The following is a 19,817-nucleotide window of genomic DNA, read 5'->3' on the forward strand; positions in this document are numbered from 1 at the left end:
ATAAAATTTGATTGTATCACTTTAATAATATAATAGATAGATAGACTAGTGCACATGTTGCTCGAAATCGAGCAATTGCAAAGAAGTAAAGGAGTTATTTGAAAACAAATAACTTATTTAAGAACAAATATAAAGTCATAAATTCCGATGAGTTTAAAAGAGTCAACTCAAAGATTACGTAACTTATGATAATACACACAATGTACCTAACAGGTAAATATAATCAACATTTCTTGTAAATATTTCATATTTTTTTAAAAGCTGATCTGGCTTTTAGTGTATTGTAGAAATGTTTCCCACTTATAGCCGCAATAGGTTGTCCATGTTGGTCTTTGTCAATGATAATGTAGTCTGCATGGTATCACCCATTGTCACCAGTACGTTTACAAATTTCAGTCTTTATTTTAATAGCATCAAATAACTATAGCCTCGTTCACACGGGGCGAGTTTACACGCTACTCGCCGGCGTGTAAGAAGCCGGCGAGTTGGCGAGTGTCTTTGTATTCGTTCACACGGAGCTTGTCCACTTGCCAACTCGCCGACGTGTAGAAAGACGCCGGCGAGTCGGCGAGTGCGCTTGTAGTCGGTCACACGATGCTTTTTCCGTTCGCTCATTTGCTGGCTTGAACTAAATCCTCTGACATCTTCGAATAACATGCGCACAAGCACAAGAAACTGTGTTCACACTGGGCTACTTTACACGCCTACACGCTCAAAAGCTGGCGAGTTGGCGTGTAAAGTAGCGGCACCGTCAACTTTTTCCAGAGCTGTATCAAGCAGCTTTTGAGCGAATACGTCGTTCACACTGAGCTATTTTACTAGCTGCGTGTAAAAAATCCGGCTTGTAGCTTGTAAACTCGCCCCGTGTGAACGGGGCTTATTAAACTACCTGATTGTCTGCATAACCTCTCTGTCACAATTTTACAATTAATTAACATATGTTCTTCTTCTCACTTTTAATTTCTAACAACAGCTGGAGTTTCATAACAATGTTTGTTTCCCATGTTAATCTTATGGAGAAATACGAAACTTTAAAGGGCCCCAGGGCCTACCTCTCTAATTATTTCCCTAAAATAGTTATTTGTGCAACTAGTGAGAAAAGTGAGCAATTGACTCACTCGAGAGAAATCCTTACTCACGAGCCGTAGGCGAGTGAGGAATGGTTTCTCGAGTGAGGCAATTGTACTTTGAACTCGAGTTGCACATTATACTTTTCCTATAGTTACCATAGAACAAATAAATTGGTGAAGAAACATAACCTATTTTTACACAGAAGTGAACTTTTAATATAACATTTAACGTGAAGTGACAAATACAACAGAACAACAGCTGACCAGCTGATTTACAGCCAGTGCTGCCAACGTATTCCGCGCGCATACGACGTTGCCTGTATGTTACGCGCTCACTATTTCGTGCCTTCACGTTGCAAATCTGGAGTGAGACAAAGTAATTAGAGTGAGACAATGTTAACATTGATGAGCGAATTGGCCACTTTGCTTTCTCAAATCAGTGAGAGAACATGTACATTGTTAGGTAACTGTAGGAAAAGAAAGTTTCCTGCACAACTTCACGTTACGCTCTTTCCAATGACACCCTTCGAAAACAGACGCACCAATTACTCAATTAGGTGAACGAGCCGTAGGCGAGTGAGGAATGGTTTCTCGAGTGAGGCAATTGTACTTTGAACTCGAGTTGCACATTATACTTTTCCTATAGTTACCATAGAACAAATAAATTGGTGAAGAAACATAACCTATTTTTACACAGAAGTGAACTTTTAATATAACATTTAACGTGAAGTGACAAATACAACAGAACAACAGCTGACCAGCTGATTTACAGCCAGTGCTGCCAACGTATTCCGCGCGCATACGACGTTGCCTGTATGTTACGCGCTCACTATTTCGTGCCTTCACGTTGCAAATCTGGAGTGAGACAAAGTAATTAGAGTGAGACAATGTTAACATTGATGAGCGAATTGGCCACTTTGCTTTCTCAAATCAGTGAGAGAACATGTACATTGTTAGGTAACTGTAGGAAAAGAAAGTTTCCTGCACAACTTCACGTTACGCTCTTTCCAATGACACCCTTCGAAAACAGACGCACCAATTACTCAATTAGGTGAACGATTCCATCAGGTGATCAGTTTCTCTTGCCTGTATGTATGTAGATATGAAGGGAGCTGGCCGCGGGAGAATGGGAAGAAACCGTCACTTTAATTTGTAAACATTTACAATTATTTCTTAGTTTTTTTTTTTTACTTTAATATATTTTAAACCCTCATCCAAACATACAGGGCGACAATTAAGTTTTAGGGCGACTTATTAACTCTTAAACGAAAGGAGATATCACAGCTAAATTCTGCATATTATTACTGGTAATAGTAAGCTACTTTTGCCGTCACATTTGGCAAAGCCACTAAGGGTGTTTGGCAATGCTACAAAGCGTGTTTGGAAAGGCTACTAAGCGTGTTCGTTAAGGCATAGCTGTCGTATTTTTCTAAGCTGCTAAGCGAGGTTGACAAAGCTAAAGCGTGTTTGGCAAAGCTACTAAGCGTGTTTGGCAAAGCTACTAAGCGTGTTCGTTAAGGCATAGCTGTCGTATTTTTCTAAGCTACTAAGCGAGGTTGATAAAGCTACTAAGCGTGTTTGGCAAAGCTACTAAGCGTGTTCGTTAAGGCATAGCTGTCGTATTTTTCTAAGCTACTAAGCGAGGTTGATAAAGCTACTAAGCGTGTTTGGCAAAGCTACTAAGCGTGTTCGTTAAGGCATAGCTGTCGTATTTTTCTAAGCTACTAAGCGAGGTTGATAAAGCTACTAAGCGTGTTTGGCAAGGCTACTAAGCGTGTTCGTTAAGGCCTAGATGCCGTATTTGGCAAAGTCAAGTGTGTTTGGCAAGGCAACTAAGCGTGGTCTACCTGTTGTATTTGGCTAAGCTACTAAGCGTGTTCTAGCTGATGTATTTGGCTAAGCTACTAAGCGTGGTTTAGCTGTTGTATTTGGCTAAGCTACTAAGCGTGGTATAGATGTTGTATTTGGCTAAGCTAGAAAGAGAGTTTAGCAAAGGTACTAAGCGTATTTGCAAGCTATAGCTGTCGTGCTCGGCAAGGCTACTAGGTGTGTTTGTAATGATATTGTAACTGATTTGTTTGGCGATGCTACCAAGTATTTTTGGCAAGTTCTAACTGACGTAACAAAAAAACTACGTGTCATGTTACAGGTGTTTGCAGTTTTCAAGTACCTTGTGGAAGCCAATCCTGTAGCAATACAAAATGAGTACAAGGATTCAATAACAATATCCAGCAAGATGCCACGATTAGAAGGGAAAGATATGACAGATTTGGACAAAAAGAGTATAATTATTAAGTATGTTCCCATCCTTCTCCATGAAAGCCAGAAAATTAACACGCTGGGAGGAACTTTTCAAACGTCTTATCCAAACGACGATCTTGAACACATTCTAAAGTTGACGCAGTACTACTTGTTGGTTATAGCGAAAGAAGATAGCTCAAAGGATGCTCAAAATGTAAAACAAGCAATAATGGAAATCGGGGAAATAAAATTAGTCAAATCTGTTGTTACTTTTTTCTTTAAATATTCAGGTATCAAAGGTGAAGAACTTGTCTTCCTACACAACCTTTTAACTGCAATAAGTAAATTAAATGACAAGAATCTGATAAGGTGTCTGTCGTGGATCTATGATTACAGCTTGTTGATGTGTCTCGTAAGTATCGAAAATGCTTTCCCAAAAACTAACTCGGACGATTGGGTTTCCCGAACAATAACTGATGATGGAATAGATTTCACAATCAAAGTAAAGAAATCACATTTGAAAGATGTGTGGGATGCTGCTGGACCAGTGATAGTATCATTGTCACTTTCCCCTTCAAAAACCACTCAACCTCAATCGGAACAACATGAACCAGAGGACCATGAACGGATTCAAGAAGTACCGAAAAGTCAAAAAGAAGTGAAAACTCCAGAACCAATTAAACAAGAAATCGACCAAGAATTGGATCAAAATGAACCAGAGAAACAGGAACAGATTCAAGACGAACTGAAAAGTCATGACGAAGTAGAAAACCCGCAACCAATTATTGATCAAGATCAGGTTAAAGAAACCTCAGTACACAAAAAACAGATGCAAGAAGAACCGAAAAGTCAAGAAGAAGTAGAAAACCTAGGGACAATTAAACAAGAAATTGATCAAGGGCCGGTTGAAACCTCAGTACACAAGAAACAGATTCGAGAAGAACCCAAAATCGTAGAAGAACAGGAAACCAAAATTCTCACAACCACTACTACCATAACCGTTTCAGACCCTGACATCGGCACCACCACGACGAAAACAATCACTACGACGAAAACGACCATTAAGCATCGTAAAAATATCAAAACACGCTAGATGAAGTAATATAATGTTTCTTAAAAATATACTTTATCAAATTACTTAACATTTCTATTGTCCTTACCGTTTCTCTTTTTCAGTAGTAAAAGCGTAGGACGTGTGAAGTAAAATTAATTATTTCGTCTGTGGTAATGTATTGGGGCGAACGCTGGGCGTTCCTTAATTACATAGTAAGCAATATAATGATAACTTTTTTGATATTTAGAAAACATGTATGGTATTACTTCTGTTAATGGAACCTATCTTAGTTTTGTTTAGGCGAATTTCCCATAGAGGGAACAAGCTATTACTGTAGGTCTCATGGCAAAAACCCGGCCCGGGACCGAATTTCTTATTTCGTTTTATAGTCCTAAGAGTTAAAAATACCTTTAGTTCAAATTCTATATAACAGTACATAGAAGAAGACTCCATGTCCATTTTTAGAACAAAAAAGGAAGAATTAGAACATGTAATGAAATATCATATATTTTAATACGATTTTGCTACATTTTTGTCACTTTTAGACCAATTTTTAGCACTTTTTATTATTTAACAAAACATAATTTTGGTGATTTTTTTTATAAATCAGCCCTTATATATATAAGACTTTCTACCAATAAAAGTATTTTTTAAGTAGAAAATTTATTCTAATACGTTTTAAGTAAAACTTTGATTCAAATCTAGCTAAAACAGTTTATTTTTCATTGAATGTTTTTATTTAAGTAATAATTCGACCTTTATCCTTTTATTTAATTCTTTTAATTGTTTTTCATCTTAGTTAACAAATCCACGAGGCAAATGAACTTAACATAGGCGACCATTTCTAAATAGGCCAACTGATAAGGTTACGTACGGCTACGAACCTACGAGGCGCTGATGCATGTATGAAAATACTGTACCCGTACTATTTAGTTGTCAATGGATACGCTTAATTAAACGTTTTAGTTGAAAAGCTTACCTATAAAGTCAATGATGTAAAAAAATCATCGCACAAAATGGGGTAGCACTGTACGGTAGCGAGACAAAAAAATAATAATTTCACATAAAATGTAAATGTTTTACCCTATTAAATATGTTTAGTTATTCACCTTTTATCAATAATTTTTACCTTCAGCTCGTTAGGTAAATATCACAGTACTGCAAACAAAAATAAAATAGTTGAAGTCTTTTGATTAGGTACCTATTGTTATAAAAAACATATATTATTGTGAATCATGGCACAAATAATGTCATCAATGTATTTACATTCGTATTTACAACCGCTTATTTTACCCGTTCAATGTCAATTGCGTGCAGCTTGGTTTTGTTACATTCTATTGAATTAAAACAGTGTTGTAAAATAACACAACCGCAAGTTATGTTGAGGGAAGTAACATTATTTGACCAATATCTGGTTGTTCACGCATGACATTACAGTTCAAGAAGGCTTATATTTTACAATATGATGCTAAGTGTAGACTCCAAAAGTAGTGTTAATATCATACGTGACTTTAATTAAGTGTATTTTTTATTAAAATATTAATAGTTTAGTATAAACAAATAAATCTGCCAAGTTTGATCAAACTATATCCATAAACAAGCCAACTACATTTTACGATATTCTCCATAAGAATAACATGGGAATTTTAAATTTACAATTTTTTTAAATTTCTCCGTTACCAATAACCGTACCGTACAAAAGAACTTTTATATACTAAATTATTTGTTTCTTAAGTTCTTGCAACCTACTCCACTTTATTACTGGATTTTATAAATAAAAAAAAATACCTAAAAATAGATAATCAAAATTCCAATAAAATTACAACAAGATATATTTCGGTTCTATAACTTATTTTACAATAATCTCATGGGCTATGCTAGTTAACTTATAGTTTGGTCTAGGTTTTATATATGGGCTAGATAACAGTTTGGAGAGCAATGATCTTAATTTAGGGGTTGGTTCGTGCCGTGTATGAAATTCTGATAGGCTAATTAACTTAATTTATACTAATGTAGGCTACTAAGTAATGAAAGTACAAAAAATTAGGTTAGAAGTTTTTAGCTTATGAAACAGTCACTTGAATTTAGGCTATACAGTATCTTCGAATTCAATCAAAGGAATTGTTACTAGAGTTCACAATGGATAAAATATGGTGGTTGGAAATTAATAATGGTTTTAAATTTTTATGTTTGATATTATAAATTTCTGTTGAATACTTATCTTCTTCTTGAGGTTTCTTAATTATCGATATTTCTATATGTTATGAATATTAATTTTCTAGACTTTCGACTATTTAATCACTGGAGACTTGGCTCCCACATCCATCTCTATCTATATCTTCCACCAAAAGCACATTTTACTTCCTTTGTTTTTGCTTTTCCTCCAACAATGCTACTTCACACCTGGACACTGGACAGTATATAGGAAATATCTCTTCCCTAGACACCATTTCATTTTAGAATATTATTTTTGAATACAGCTTTTCTTCTTCACTAATTTATATTTAATTAAATTTAAATATTTTTGAAAATACTGTAATTAATACATTTTGGAAGTAATTTAGTTACAACTAGCAGAGTACCCGTCCTTCGTACGGGGTTGGCTTATAAGTTAAAAATGCTTATTGCAGTTATACTCAAGCTTTGCGTTTGCAATGGGGGAGGACAAAGTTTGATAAAATTTGCTTCTTTGAATTTACGGTATACTATGGTATTACACATCTACCATAGCATTATGTTCTACCACTTCACCTAAACAAAAAAGAAAAATAAATTATTACAAATTCACAAAAAATCACCAATTTTTCATGACATTAAAAACTTGAATATAACTGTGAGTGCCATCCATTCCACTTTGACAGTTCTCATTGAGTATCAGAGTTTTTTGTTGCTGTAGTTCAAATTAGCTGTTTACTTAAAGCTTAAATGCAAAAACAAAATATAGTGCTGCACCCTGTTGGTAAATCTTATAACTATTTAATGCTTTTTTAATAGAACCAACTTTTTTAGTTGAAACAGCTGACTAAATTCTTTAATTCCATCTAAATATGAATACTAATAAGGTTAACATGGGGAATTACAGAGCCACTGGGGCGGAGCCCGAGAGGATTTCTGAGATAAGAATATGCCTATATGTTAATCGGGCATGTGGGCTATCATCATGCCAAATTTCAGCCCAATCCATCCAGTGGTTTATGCGTGATTGAACTTTAAACAAACAAACAAACACACAAACTTTCACATTTATAATATTAGTAAGATAAGATAAGATTCATAATTATATCATAAGGTGATCATTTAAATTTATATACATTCATGTCGTATCTTAATGCTATATTGGCATGTAACATTGCATTCTTTAAAAAATGTCTAGAGAAAACCAATTTTTTCCCATAAAACATCCCGTTAAACCCCGTACCCCTGGTCCGATCATGCTGGTTCGCGAACTCATTCAAGTTAATCCCCCCACACACCTTTAAACAAAATTTTATCAAAATCAGACGAAAAATACTCAAGTTATCCTTCACGGACACACACACATACACATATATAATATACATTTGATTGTTTTCACAACTCAAATGCGTAGTTCTTAAATAAAAATCCACAGAACAGTGTTGCATCAATAGTAACTCTCCCAATAATAAGTTTCTCATAATAATGTTCAAAACCACCATCGGTTTTGTATTATACCCCTAACCAGTAACAGTAACCACATGTCCAAACTTTGTACCTTGATAACAATTAACAAATCTCAATAGGTAAAGATAATCCCTGCGAGAGACTTGTTATCGCGGTTGTTTATTTTAAGTAGGTTTAAAAAAATGTTGCGTTTTTATTTTCTGACATTACTAGGCCTACTATCGGCAAACTACAATGCTAACAAAATATAAGGGTTAAAATACGCACATAGTGGCGTCCCCATCTTAAATAATTGAATTGAATAACAATATAAATAACAATCAATAATTCTAGTCATAGCCTGAGCCAATCGACAACCCTCAAATCATTTTAGTATTCCCATAGCATTTTCCATTTTATTTATTCGTAATTTGAAACAAATATGTTTACCAAAATATTCCAACTGTGAAAAGCTTAAAGCTGAAAGAAAGAGAAAAACAAATCACCAAGGTCAAATTGAAGTGCACATCATCACCTAATGCCCTTTCTGAAAGACATACATAATTCAAAAGTCAGAGGTGAAATAAAACGTAGCCTGTTATTAATAGTAGGTTGAATGAATTGTCTGGGGGAGTTGAGAGGGTGGCGATATACTATCGATTGAAGCAATCGAATACTCGCAGTATCGACTACTCTTACAACCGATTACTACCGTAATGCAACCTACATCTTTGTACGTAAACTTGCTGCCGTGTTCGGACGGTTATTTATTTAATAAATTAGGTTTGGATGTAAATTTATTATTTACCGTTGAATAAAATATTTTATTTTTTGTTTAGTATCGCTAAAAGAACTATTCTGTCTTATTATAGACTACACACACGTCCAGATTTCAACAATTAGTTTTCACAATATTTTTTTCTGGAAATGAGTTTGATTATTCTTATTGTACCATTAAATAACTCAGAAGTAGATATTCCATCCAGATCAACCATCTTAGCCAGTTTTTCCTTAAAATGTACAGTTTAGTTGAATTATTATAATTTCCTAGAGTTTGCTACCATTAAAGTTATATTCCTCTTTTAGTTTATCCTCCTCATACAAGCAAAGTTTTTAAAGACCATAAAAGATGTTATATTTTTAACGACAAGACGCCTTTCAAGTTTCACATGATTTCAAAGTTGGTTAACAGGAATAGTTACTGCTCTCTAGTCCCCAGAACCACTTTGCAATGTGTGTAGAAATTCGCCCGTAAATCATAAAAGTAGTAAAGAAGATAAAAAATCTAGAGTAAACATTTTATTGTAGCCAGCTAACGCATGATTATGGTTTCAAAATTACTTAGATTGTCAATTTTTTGTTGGTTGTTTGGGGCCTTGTAAGTTTCCCTTCCGAATAGTCTTATATAATAAGTCATAGAAAGATAATCACTTTTTATCCTAAATTTATTTTATATTACTTAAGTAACCGGGCTAAAAATTGCTTCTTCCTATTTTATTTTAAATTATATTCAAAACCATTTTTCACGATTTGAATACAATCCAGTATGGTTATTGTCAAGGACATATAAGACAGTATTTTCCGATTCGACAATTTTGATTTTTTAGCCTTTTACTGTTATTTTTTTACGTGATGAAAACCAAACAATATTGGTTTAGAATTAAATCTACAGACAACTAAGCCCCCTGCTAATTTAGAATGTCATCATCCTAAACAAAAACAGCATCCACGATTTTATCAAAATAATGCATTAATTTTCACCTAGTTCGATATTTTCATTCGACTACTATCGAATGTTGCAAAGTACTATTCGATAGCCATATGGGGTGGCAAAGGAGAAGTAGTAAACAATCGATAACACCGTCAGCTGGTCCGGGTAATACAAAATGGCTGCCACCGGCCGAATTTTGTCTCTACTAACCTACAAAACGTTCAACATTTTGTGTTTCCTTGTAAAAATTAACCGTGAAATGTGATATATTTGTGAATTGCAAACTTGTTTGTTATTTTTCAAGTGTTTAATACTGTTGGAAAAGCTGTCCAAAGATTCTAGGAAGGATATTTCTTCTCACGATTTGGATAAAAATAAGGTAGGATGAAATTTATTACACCCTTAGGTGCAGTGCTTCCCTTATAAAGGGTGGATATTATCGCTGCTTCCTTAGTGTTGACTTCTTGTCGGTTTATTTTTAATTGATGATTAATCAAGTGTAATTAAGTACTGTAGTTGTAATTTTACTACGTGACGTAATTCCATTGAGGAACTCATTGTCGTGACAAGGGAAAAGACGTCATTCATATATCGATTATAATGAGCAATTCATAATTTTTATTATAGCGTAGTCAATTGCTTTTAATTCTTAGTATTTTAAAATACGCATTCATTCGTTAATACAAGTTCTGAATACATACCTTTAAAATGAGTTTGAATGACATTATAGGTGGTTTAAATTTGGTTAATTCTGTGAAATTGAAATTGTACTTGAAATAAATTTAATTATGTCCTGTATACTAATAAAAAAAAGTTGAATAACTATTCTCAAATAGAAAATGATGTAGGTATGAAGTATAATCCATAATGTTAATTATTGGATTAAGAAATTAAAATTTATAAAGAATAATAGCTGATTAAAATACAAACTTATTTACGTTTACTAACTGTTTAGTTATATTTCCAATTCGTTTTTAGATTATTATTGACTTGTCAAGTTTCACACAGACACAAAATTAGGAAACTTCTTGTATCGGTTTGAATTTATTTATTTTGAACAGCATTTATGGATGCATCCATTTGTAAAAAAAACACACTTTATGACGAGAATGGGGACGAAAGTTAAAAAATACCTAATAACTTTATCTCAATAATAAGCGCTGGATGTATATACGGAAGATAGCTTAGTTACTGAAAAAGACAAACCGTTCAAGTACCTATCTCCTTTTTAGGGTCAATTTTTAAAAACTAGTGACCAAAGACAGCTAAATCCAATGTCGAACCCGCAAACTTTCTTAGGATTAAAGACTAAAAAAATATCCGTTTGGTTTTATATTCTAGAACATTTTATGTCAAAATACAATAATCAAAAGTTTTCACAGTTTAATAATTCCAAAATCAAAACATTCTAAACTATTTAATAATATACATTGCCGCAAAACAAACTATAAAATAGCTGAATCAGCCCTGTCAATATGTAATCTTTTCCTGCAGTACAGGAATGCTTGTAAACTAGTATCAACAGAATTGAAGGTACTAACCTACTGACCATTTTATGTGGGTGTACGGCGTAGTACCGGTAAACACCGTTGATTTTACAAACAGGTAAATGCCTGAGAGTTTTCATAAAAGAGAAACATTTTTCTTTAATGATAACTCACAGGGACTTTAACAAATGTTTTCCGGAGTTTAATTGGCGGGTTTTAATCAAAGTAAGAAGCTTTTTGAGGAAGTTTAATGTAATGTGATCTTAAGTTCTACGATATTCGTCGTTAAAATCTTACTTTAATACGTTTAATAAAATAAGCGAAGGATCTTTATAGTAAAATGCTTTCCCTTATCAGTTTTCCATTTCGCTGCGTCTCTCCCTTCGCAACACAAACCTTTCGAAACAGAAAATATTATTTGCCTTACCAGAAATTGTACGAAATATATTCTTGTACTTATAATATTAGGCTGTATACTTTAAATATTGACTACGTAATATTTAATCTTGCATTATTTATTGCCCAGAAGGAGAAGATTTAGACTTATACATAATATTATTTATTAATATTATTTTTATTTTAATCTCTATTACGGTACAACGTTAGTTTTTGAATGCTACTTTTGCTAGAACAATTGCCGAAAGAATTTACCATACATTGAAAATTAAAACTCACGAATTCCGTACAGTAAGCTCCAAATATTTATTTAATTCTTTTATATAAGTTTTAAATAAATTAATTCCAAACGTCATGAAAATTTGGCCAATGTGTTATTTGAGGAACATTATACAGTGTGAGCTTTACTCTCTGAATATATTATAAGAATAAGAAATGTATTGTCATTGACCAAGTGGTTACATATAGGAATAGGCATTGCCAAATTACATAAAAAATAAATATCAATATACCGATACATATATATATACACACACATATATGCTATGGTCTGGGAACTAGGGAATTATACATTTTTAATCACACCCTAGAATAAATAACACACTATCAATAACTGCAGGCACCTGACAGCAAGTGAATTACAGACCGATTCCCTATCTTCCCATGCTGTAATATCGATTTATAATCTGAGTGAAGTCATCTGTAAACTGATAAGAAAACGATAAGCCATTAACGCGCCCTTTTTGTCTCGAGTCGCAAATTTTGCAGAATTCAATCAATACTCAACCAACTATAAGCGAATCTCCTTTTGAAACTCGTATTTGGGCATTTATGAATCCTTGCTGTGCCATAATGATTTACACTCATTATTTAAAACATGGCTTTTAGAGGAGTAAGTTATTGTACAAAGCAATTTCTTCTAGCATGATATATATACTATTTGTTACCCATACGGATTGACCTTCAGTTCTGGTGGGTTACGAACCACTGAAACTGTTGACTGTTGTCTGTTGAGTCAAGACAATATCAAATAGTTAAAACTATTGGTGATTGGAGAAATTTACACCTCTTCCTTCAGAACAAAAAACGCGTACTACTAAGTTTGGATGGTCTTATTTGTAAAAATAATGTGAAATAAAAACACGGTTGGACAGTTTTGTTTTTGTATGTCCCACCTTCACGGATGCTATGTTCTAGCCCGGAACTGATTTACACATTACTTCAGGCGTGTGTCGTGGCGGTTATATACATCGATGGTCGTGGCTTTATCACATCTAGATACTGTAACCATTTTGGTGATGACGGGCTTCAAAGCCCCGAGCTCTTCCACGGGGTTTTCTCAGCTCGTGTGCATCGTTGGGAAAATCTACTCATACTGTTGGAAAGATATTTTCCTGTAGATGTGCAGAATCCCTTCCAAAATTAAAATAGGCTCGAATATAAGCACAAAAAATGAATTTGAAATAAAAAAATAATATATAAAGCCCATATTAATTTTTTTAAATTTCAGTATTCAATATATAGATATTTCCTACACCTTTTTTGGTGGCGTTTGGACGTCTTATCATATGGAAAAAAGTTCATGCCTTCTTTATGCAATCGGATATTTGATCTATGGAAGGTACCTCAATGATTGTATCAAGTGTGTCAGTCAACAGGTTAACAAGGTTTTACAGCTGCATTTATAATTTATTAAAAAAAAAAAAATGCCCGAGCGAAGCGCTGGCCAAACAGCTAGTTTGTTTTAATACTAAAATACCTATAGGGGCGAGTACAATAAAAATTTAACATCTTTAAAACATTCAAAATTTGAACACTTAATAACTCGTGAATACCTAAAAAATAATACAATGTCCACTTACATTGGGCCCCTCAGAGAAACCCAATGTAACAATTTGAAAAATACTTTGTGGTTGGCTGACCAGGATTTGCTTTTAAATAAATATTATAACTTATTGGCTTATCAATTGTTAATAATACCAGTATTGTACACTGGATTGCTTCAAGACGGTAAAAGTCTTATAATATAAATTTGAAAAACTTTATTTCATTTTTTTGTCACTTTCCTTTAGTCCAACCTCAGAGTAATAAAACAAATTTTGTTTTATTACTCTGAGGTCCAACACATAATAATGTAGGTACACTAAAACATTGAGCAATATTTGAGTTCACCTACACTCATAGATAATTTTGAAAAAGGGGGAAATGTTTAAAAGTTTTTTGAGACTGATAATGTATCTAGAGTATCTACGAAAATACTAGTGTGCATGGTGGTGTAGACCACTTTTAACTGTTACTTTATCGTCAAATTATTATTCTAGTATTTGTTTGACGATAAGTGTATACAAATGAACTACCATAACATTAACTTAACTTAACATAACATTAACTTAGTTTTGGATAAAAATGGATACTGCACAGTTAAATTCGAATTCCTCATTAGGCCTAATATTTTGCCTTTTCCAAAAGTTCACAGAATAAATTTTCAACCGAAAAAGTAATGATTATTGATAAGTTTTATCATTCCGCAATATGTGCTAGGAGGCCTTCCTTCAATCATTACCCCAATAACAACCAAAATACCATAACAGATCGAAATAACATAACCAACTTAAAACTATAGATTCTGAAATAAATTTGTTCCGATTTCAACAATCACAGATTAATAACAAAATTATCTAATCAAGTAATCCGAAATCTACTGGCTACACGCAATGTGATAACGATAAAATTAAATCCGGCAATTGCTCGTCTCGTGTCAAAATCTCATTGAAAACAGCAACGGGACGGAAGTCGGATGTATTAAGTTTTACCGGAAATCAAATGTATTGCCGGTATTCGCGCCGATTCGATTCGCCGGAACTTTACTATATTTCCTGTTAGTACACGGTACCTCCCCTCCCAAAACCATAGTGGACTCGTCCCCCCCTCTACCATAGTTGTGGATACCTCCGCGAGAGAGCAGTTGCAGTTGCAGTAGCGTATGTGACGTTGCAGAGCGAAAATCGTATGTTTACGTTAGCTTCGCTTTCACGTTGTTTATATTGGTTTTATGACTTAAAATTAAACCGACTCATAGAAGTTTACGAAACTGTGTTAATTTCGTGACTATTCAAGTCGTTTTAGTGTCCAAAAAGTGGCAACGGATAATGGTGGAGACGAGAATAACCAACCGCGTTCAGTGTTATTGTGGCTTGGTGTTTACATTTTTGTGTGTTGTGTTTTTGGTGTAATTTCTTTAATTTAGTGCAGTTTGTGTTTGTACTTGGAGAATACTAGCTGGTGGCTAAGAAAAAAGTTTCGAAATGCGACGAATTAGTGGTGAGTGGCACATAGTTTGAAACATAACCTAACTTACATCTACCTAGGCTTAATAATGCCTGTAGGCTAATAATTACGAGAATCAATATTTTGAAAAACAAAAATTGTGTCTACTGCATCGTTATTTTCACAAAAACCAATTAGTTGGCGTTAAAGACAAATTTCTTTCGAAATAGGTCATTCGCCTCTGCATACGATTAAAAACAGGCGGTATCATGACTGCCGTTGCGTAAACCTAATGCTAAATGGTACCTGCCCCTTGCTTTACCTTACCTGGAGAAGGTAATGGCTCTAGGAGATTACTTTGAGTACACGAACGCAAGTAATAGCGTAAGATATGTGCATCTGTTGTTACTGCAGCCTGGCCTCCGATTGGTTGGCCTAGTTGACCATTTTGTGCTTGAGAAATCCGCCGGGACGTCTTTTGTTGCCCATTTGTTATGGTTTCCCTGTGAAAGTCTGCGGTTTTTATTGTCTCTAGTGGCTATCGGAGACCTTATTGTTAGTGGACCGCAGTTGGATAAATGGAGGTACAGTACTTTCAAGCAAACAACAATGAATAAAAAATACCCCCGCCGCAGCAAACCTGCAGACTAAGCGAATTTCCATTTCCCTGAATGGATTTACATTAAAATGTCTCCTTAAAAATATCACATTTATTCCCTATTTAAATAGAATCAGTTTAAAACATACTTAGGTTTGCTGCAACAGGGAGGGTAAAAGTGTTTTTTATGTAAAATGTTAATAGTTAGTAAGAAATAAAAACATTTTCCAAATTTGGGGAAAATATGTTTATAAACAAGCAAACTACAACAGTTTACTTATTCTCCATAAGAATGACATGGGAATTTTAAATTTACAATTTTTTGGAATTTTCTCCGTAACCATTAGGCGCATTATAACGCTTCAATATACTAAATTATTTGTTTTTTAAGCTCTACAAAATAGTTTCGAAAGAAATTGCAAAATTTTATGTTTTTTGGGTCAAAAATGGGAAAAACCCATTTTTACCCCATAAAAGCCCCCATAAACCCCCGTTCCCATGGTCCGATCATGCTGGTTCGCGAACTCGTTCGAATAAACGTAGGTTTACACGTTTGTACCAAATTTCATCAAAATCGGATCATTTTTGCTCGAGTTATCGCGCTAACGGACACATATATATATATATATAAATATATATATATATGAATTTGAACGGATGGTGTTTTTGACCTCTAGGGACCTCAAAACGAAAAAAAAATCGGTCCCGGGTCCAGGTCTTACCATGAGTACTACGGTAATAGCTTATTCCCTATATGGGAAATTCGCTAAAAGGAGAAGAGCATATCAATGCTTTAAAGTTATCGGAAAGTAAATTTAATTTTGTTTTATTTTTTTTATTTCTCTATTACAATCAATGCAACTGAAGATTTAAACAACTTAGCTTCTCTGATTTTTTAGATTTTTCGTTTAAAGTGCTTTGGCCTAACTTACAGTATTTATGCCTTCTTTTGGGGCCGGTGCAAACACGAATTTTGTTGTTGACCTCTTCCGGTTTTTTTTATCAAAACTACTCGGAGAACAGTATATTTGTATTATATGGAGGGTAACTTGTGACCTAATTAAGCCGGGTTTTCCTAGACGCGGAAGAGGAGGGCGGAAAAGCGATTAACTTGGCGTTCCGCCCCGCTTCTGGGGAAACAGTAACATTAATTTGCCTAAAGCCGGGTTTTCCTAGACGCGGAAGAGGAGCGAGGAGGGCGGAGAGCGGAAAAGCAATTAACATGGCGTTCCGCTCCGCTTCTAGGAAAACAGTAACATTAAATTATTTAAAGCCGGGTTTTCCTAGACGCGGAAGAGGAGCGAGGAGGGCGGAGAGCGGAAAAGCAATTGACATGGCGTTCCGCTCCGCTTCGAGGAGAACAGTAACATTAAATTACCTTAGACAAGAGGAGTCCGCTCTCCGCGTTCCTCTCTCCGCACTTCGTTTCCGCGCCTAGGAAGACCAAGCTTTAGTCAAAATATAACAGCTAGGCTAAGTTATTGTTTGAAATAGGTTAAGTTAGTTATACAGTATGTGTAAAAGTGTGCGAAGTGGCACTTTGTTTGCTGCACATTTATTTATTTTACATACCAACGGATATCTATTTCTACCCAACACTAAAACTATGTAGGCTACATGAGGGGAAATGTCTATGCACGAGCCGCGGGCGAGTGTGGAAAGTCTCTCGGGTGGAGCAAAAGCACTTTCCTTGCACTCGAGTTACGCATTGTGCACGAGGCTTGCAAAAGAGGTGCACATTACATTTTTCCTATACAGTTACTATAAAGCATGCACATAATAATTAGTCAGCCTGTGGTCGCTGTAATTAGTCTTTCAAACCCGATACAACACGTTTTTAGGTTAGGTTAAATCCAAGCGTTGAGCGAAATGGGAAACACTTCACCAGTGGATCGTAGTCGTACTATTATTCAAGTGTTGTCAACGTATTTTCAAGCGTACACACATTATGTGCCTAATAAAAGCACACTATTTTGTGTTGTTTGATTAGAGTACTGGAGTAAAGCAAAAAATGAGGTCGGCAAAAGTAAGTAGGTGCAGCAATTAGCTACTTTGCGTACTATAATCAGTGCAAGGAAGCCCACTTTGTCAGGTAACTGTAGGAAAACGGCATTTTTGCCATACTTAAAACCGCTTTTAAATGTAGGTCTACAAAGAGTGGCTTTTACGACGTGGGGTAACTTACTCGGATCGAAACATATTTTCAGTTTTATCCAAGGTAAAATACGTTTACAATTGACAATGTCAACCAGACGACAATTAACACTTGGTCCTGAGTCGTGCAAACCTTGTTATACAGTAATTTGCGAGTTCAAGATAAGTTCTGAGTAAGGTTTCGTCAGTGTTTGCCCGCCTTTTCGGAAATCCTGTTGACGCAAAGGTGCTGATAAGCGAAAGTGATAAGATGTAAGTGGAATCGATATACTTCAGCAAAGCTAAACTTACAGTCGATGTTGTTGATAGTTCTAGTTAATTTGCTATGTAATTTTTATATTCTACCAGTTGTTGCCTTTTTGCGCCCAGAAATTTGTAACCGTGTAGCCTACAGCATTTACCATTGTTTTGGGGATTGAAGTACATCTTCTAAACTTCGTACCGGTATTGGACTTTTATTCTAGAAGCTGTTCTTTGGGGGAGGGGGGATTAGTTTTTGTTAGCCCGTTTTCATTTTATTTTAATGGCAGTAATACAAATTATGCAAAACTAGTACTTATAATATTTTACAGACTCGTTAACCACATACTCTTTCTTCGTTGAAGATGTTCGTTTAAAGTCAACTGGGTTTTTTTATTGGCATGCAATAAATTAAATGGAGAAGCTTATTGAACGCTAGGTCTAATTCCATGTCACTTGATCAATTAATTAGCCTATCATGCTTTTAATATATTATTATGTTATATTTTATTTAGCATAAAACTTGGGTGATGATCGTTAACTTACACGTTTAACGACAAGCGAGTTTTACCCCCTCCTATCGTCTCTTTAACTCTAGCTCTTTGTTCAAAGTCTTTTGTCAAGTTTGACAGGGGCGTTCATCTTTTACCCTTTTGTCTTCGTTTTCGCTGGATGATTTCTGCTCCCACTTTCGACTAGATTGAGGCACTTCAATTTACTTCCAAGCTGGAGCCTACTGACGCCAAAGACAATGTTTTACTGTCGTAAAGGATGAAGTAGTATTTTGTAGCTGAATATGGGTTTCGGTAAATTGGTTAAGTTGTTGGATTGACTACGTTAAAATATTTAAAACGTTCAAGTGTTAATGGCATCGCATTTAAATTGGGCAAACTTAAAGGCTACTAGAGGTTAGTTACTATGAAAAGAGAAACAAATGCAAAACTAAACCCGGTTGCAATTTTAGGCTAGTCCCAGGACTATGAACATAGAGTGTAGTTTGTAGTCCTGGGCTAGTCCTTTCATTTATAATATTTACAATTCAAAAGTTATTGAAATTTTATAGTCACACCCGCCGCGTACTCATTATAATTTTGTTTTCCCTAGTAGATGGTGTTATATTTTAGGCGAATGGGAGAAAGTATTTTTCAGTTTAGTGGCACCGTTTATTCGTAGTCTATCAACAATGTGAATATCAAAACATTGGCGTAGCACTGCAAGCTCCGGTCCACAATGAACTTGTGATATTTGTTGGTTATTGACACAGCTGCAGCGGTGATGTGACGCACATCTGTCGGTGACGTACGAGAGAGACAGAGGTGTAGTGACTCTGCAAGTGCGAGTGAGAACGAAGATAGCGACACCATGTGCGTGAGAGAGAGAGCACAGAATCCATGTGTCGCAACAACATAATGTTTTTGCCGCCGCAAGAAACACCGACAGAAGGCTTAAAACTGAATCCGGTTACGGCTGTTTTATTTTGGAAGGTCTAAAAAAGTCAGATCAGATTTTTTAATTGTTTTAATACTCCATAGCCATAGCAAAATTTGTTATAGCTCTCACCTAGCCGTCGGAAGGACGCCAATTCGATCCTGATAAATACTTGGTCTTTTCTATAGGGAAGAAGATAGGCTATTTACAGTAGTTGGTGCTGAAATACCTAGGCAGTGTCTAAACCCGAGACGGGATTACTTTTTCATTTGATGTCCACAGAGGCCAAAAACACTTTTCGTTCAAATCTATGCGTGTTTTCGATTTTTTATGAAATTTGGCATGAATGTGTAGAGGTATGGAGAATGTGGATGGCTTAACTTAATTGATTAAGATAGTGAACCTGTAAAATCGAATCAAGAATACAAGGTGTTGTGATGTTTAAAATTTGTAAATACGAATTTTCCCAAGGTAGGGTAAATACCTTGCCAAGCAAGTTTCGCCGTCTACAATCTTCCACTGGGTTCCAAGAAAACGTTTAAAGCCTACT

At 35.0% G+C, this 19,817-nt stretch overlaps 1 protein-coding gene across 2 annotated transcripts in view; it reads left to right on the forward strand.

Annotated features, from left to right (window-relative positions):
* The first annotated feature begins 9,888 nt into the window (after nucleotides 1-9,888).
* The window catches only part of LOC128999719 (caskin-2-like), a 219,162-nt gene continuing 209,233 nt past the window's right edge, over nucleotides 9,889-19,817 (forward strand). Inside the window, exon 1 of one of the 2 annotated variants that reach the window (XM_054426368.1) lies at nucleotides 9,889-10,076. Coding sequence is in view for 1 of the 2 variants with exons in the window: in XM_054426366.1 (XP_054282341.1) it covers nucleotides 14,886-14,901 (16 nt within the window). In the remaining variant the exon portion in view is untranslated. Of the gene's footprint in view, nucleotides 10,077-14,571; nucleotides 14,902-19,817 lie in introns of those variants that run through there. The other variant, XM_054426366.1, reaches the window with a different exon arrangement.

The sequence above is a fragment of the Macrosteles quadrilineatus genome, unplaced genomic scaffold (genome assembly GCF_028750875.1).
Source record: "Macrosteles quadrilineatus isolate MER2022 unplaced genomic scaffold, UCM_ALF_1.0 Scaffold_8__2_contigs__length_117827958, whole genome shotgun sequence".
NCBI lineage: Eukaryota > Metazoa > Arthropoda > Insecta > Hemiptera > Cicadellidae > Macrosteles > Macrosteles quadrilineatus.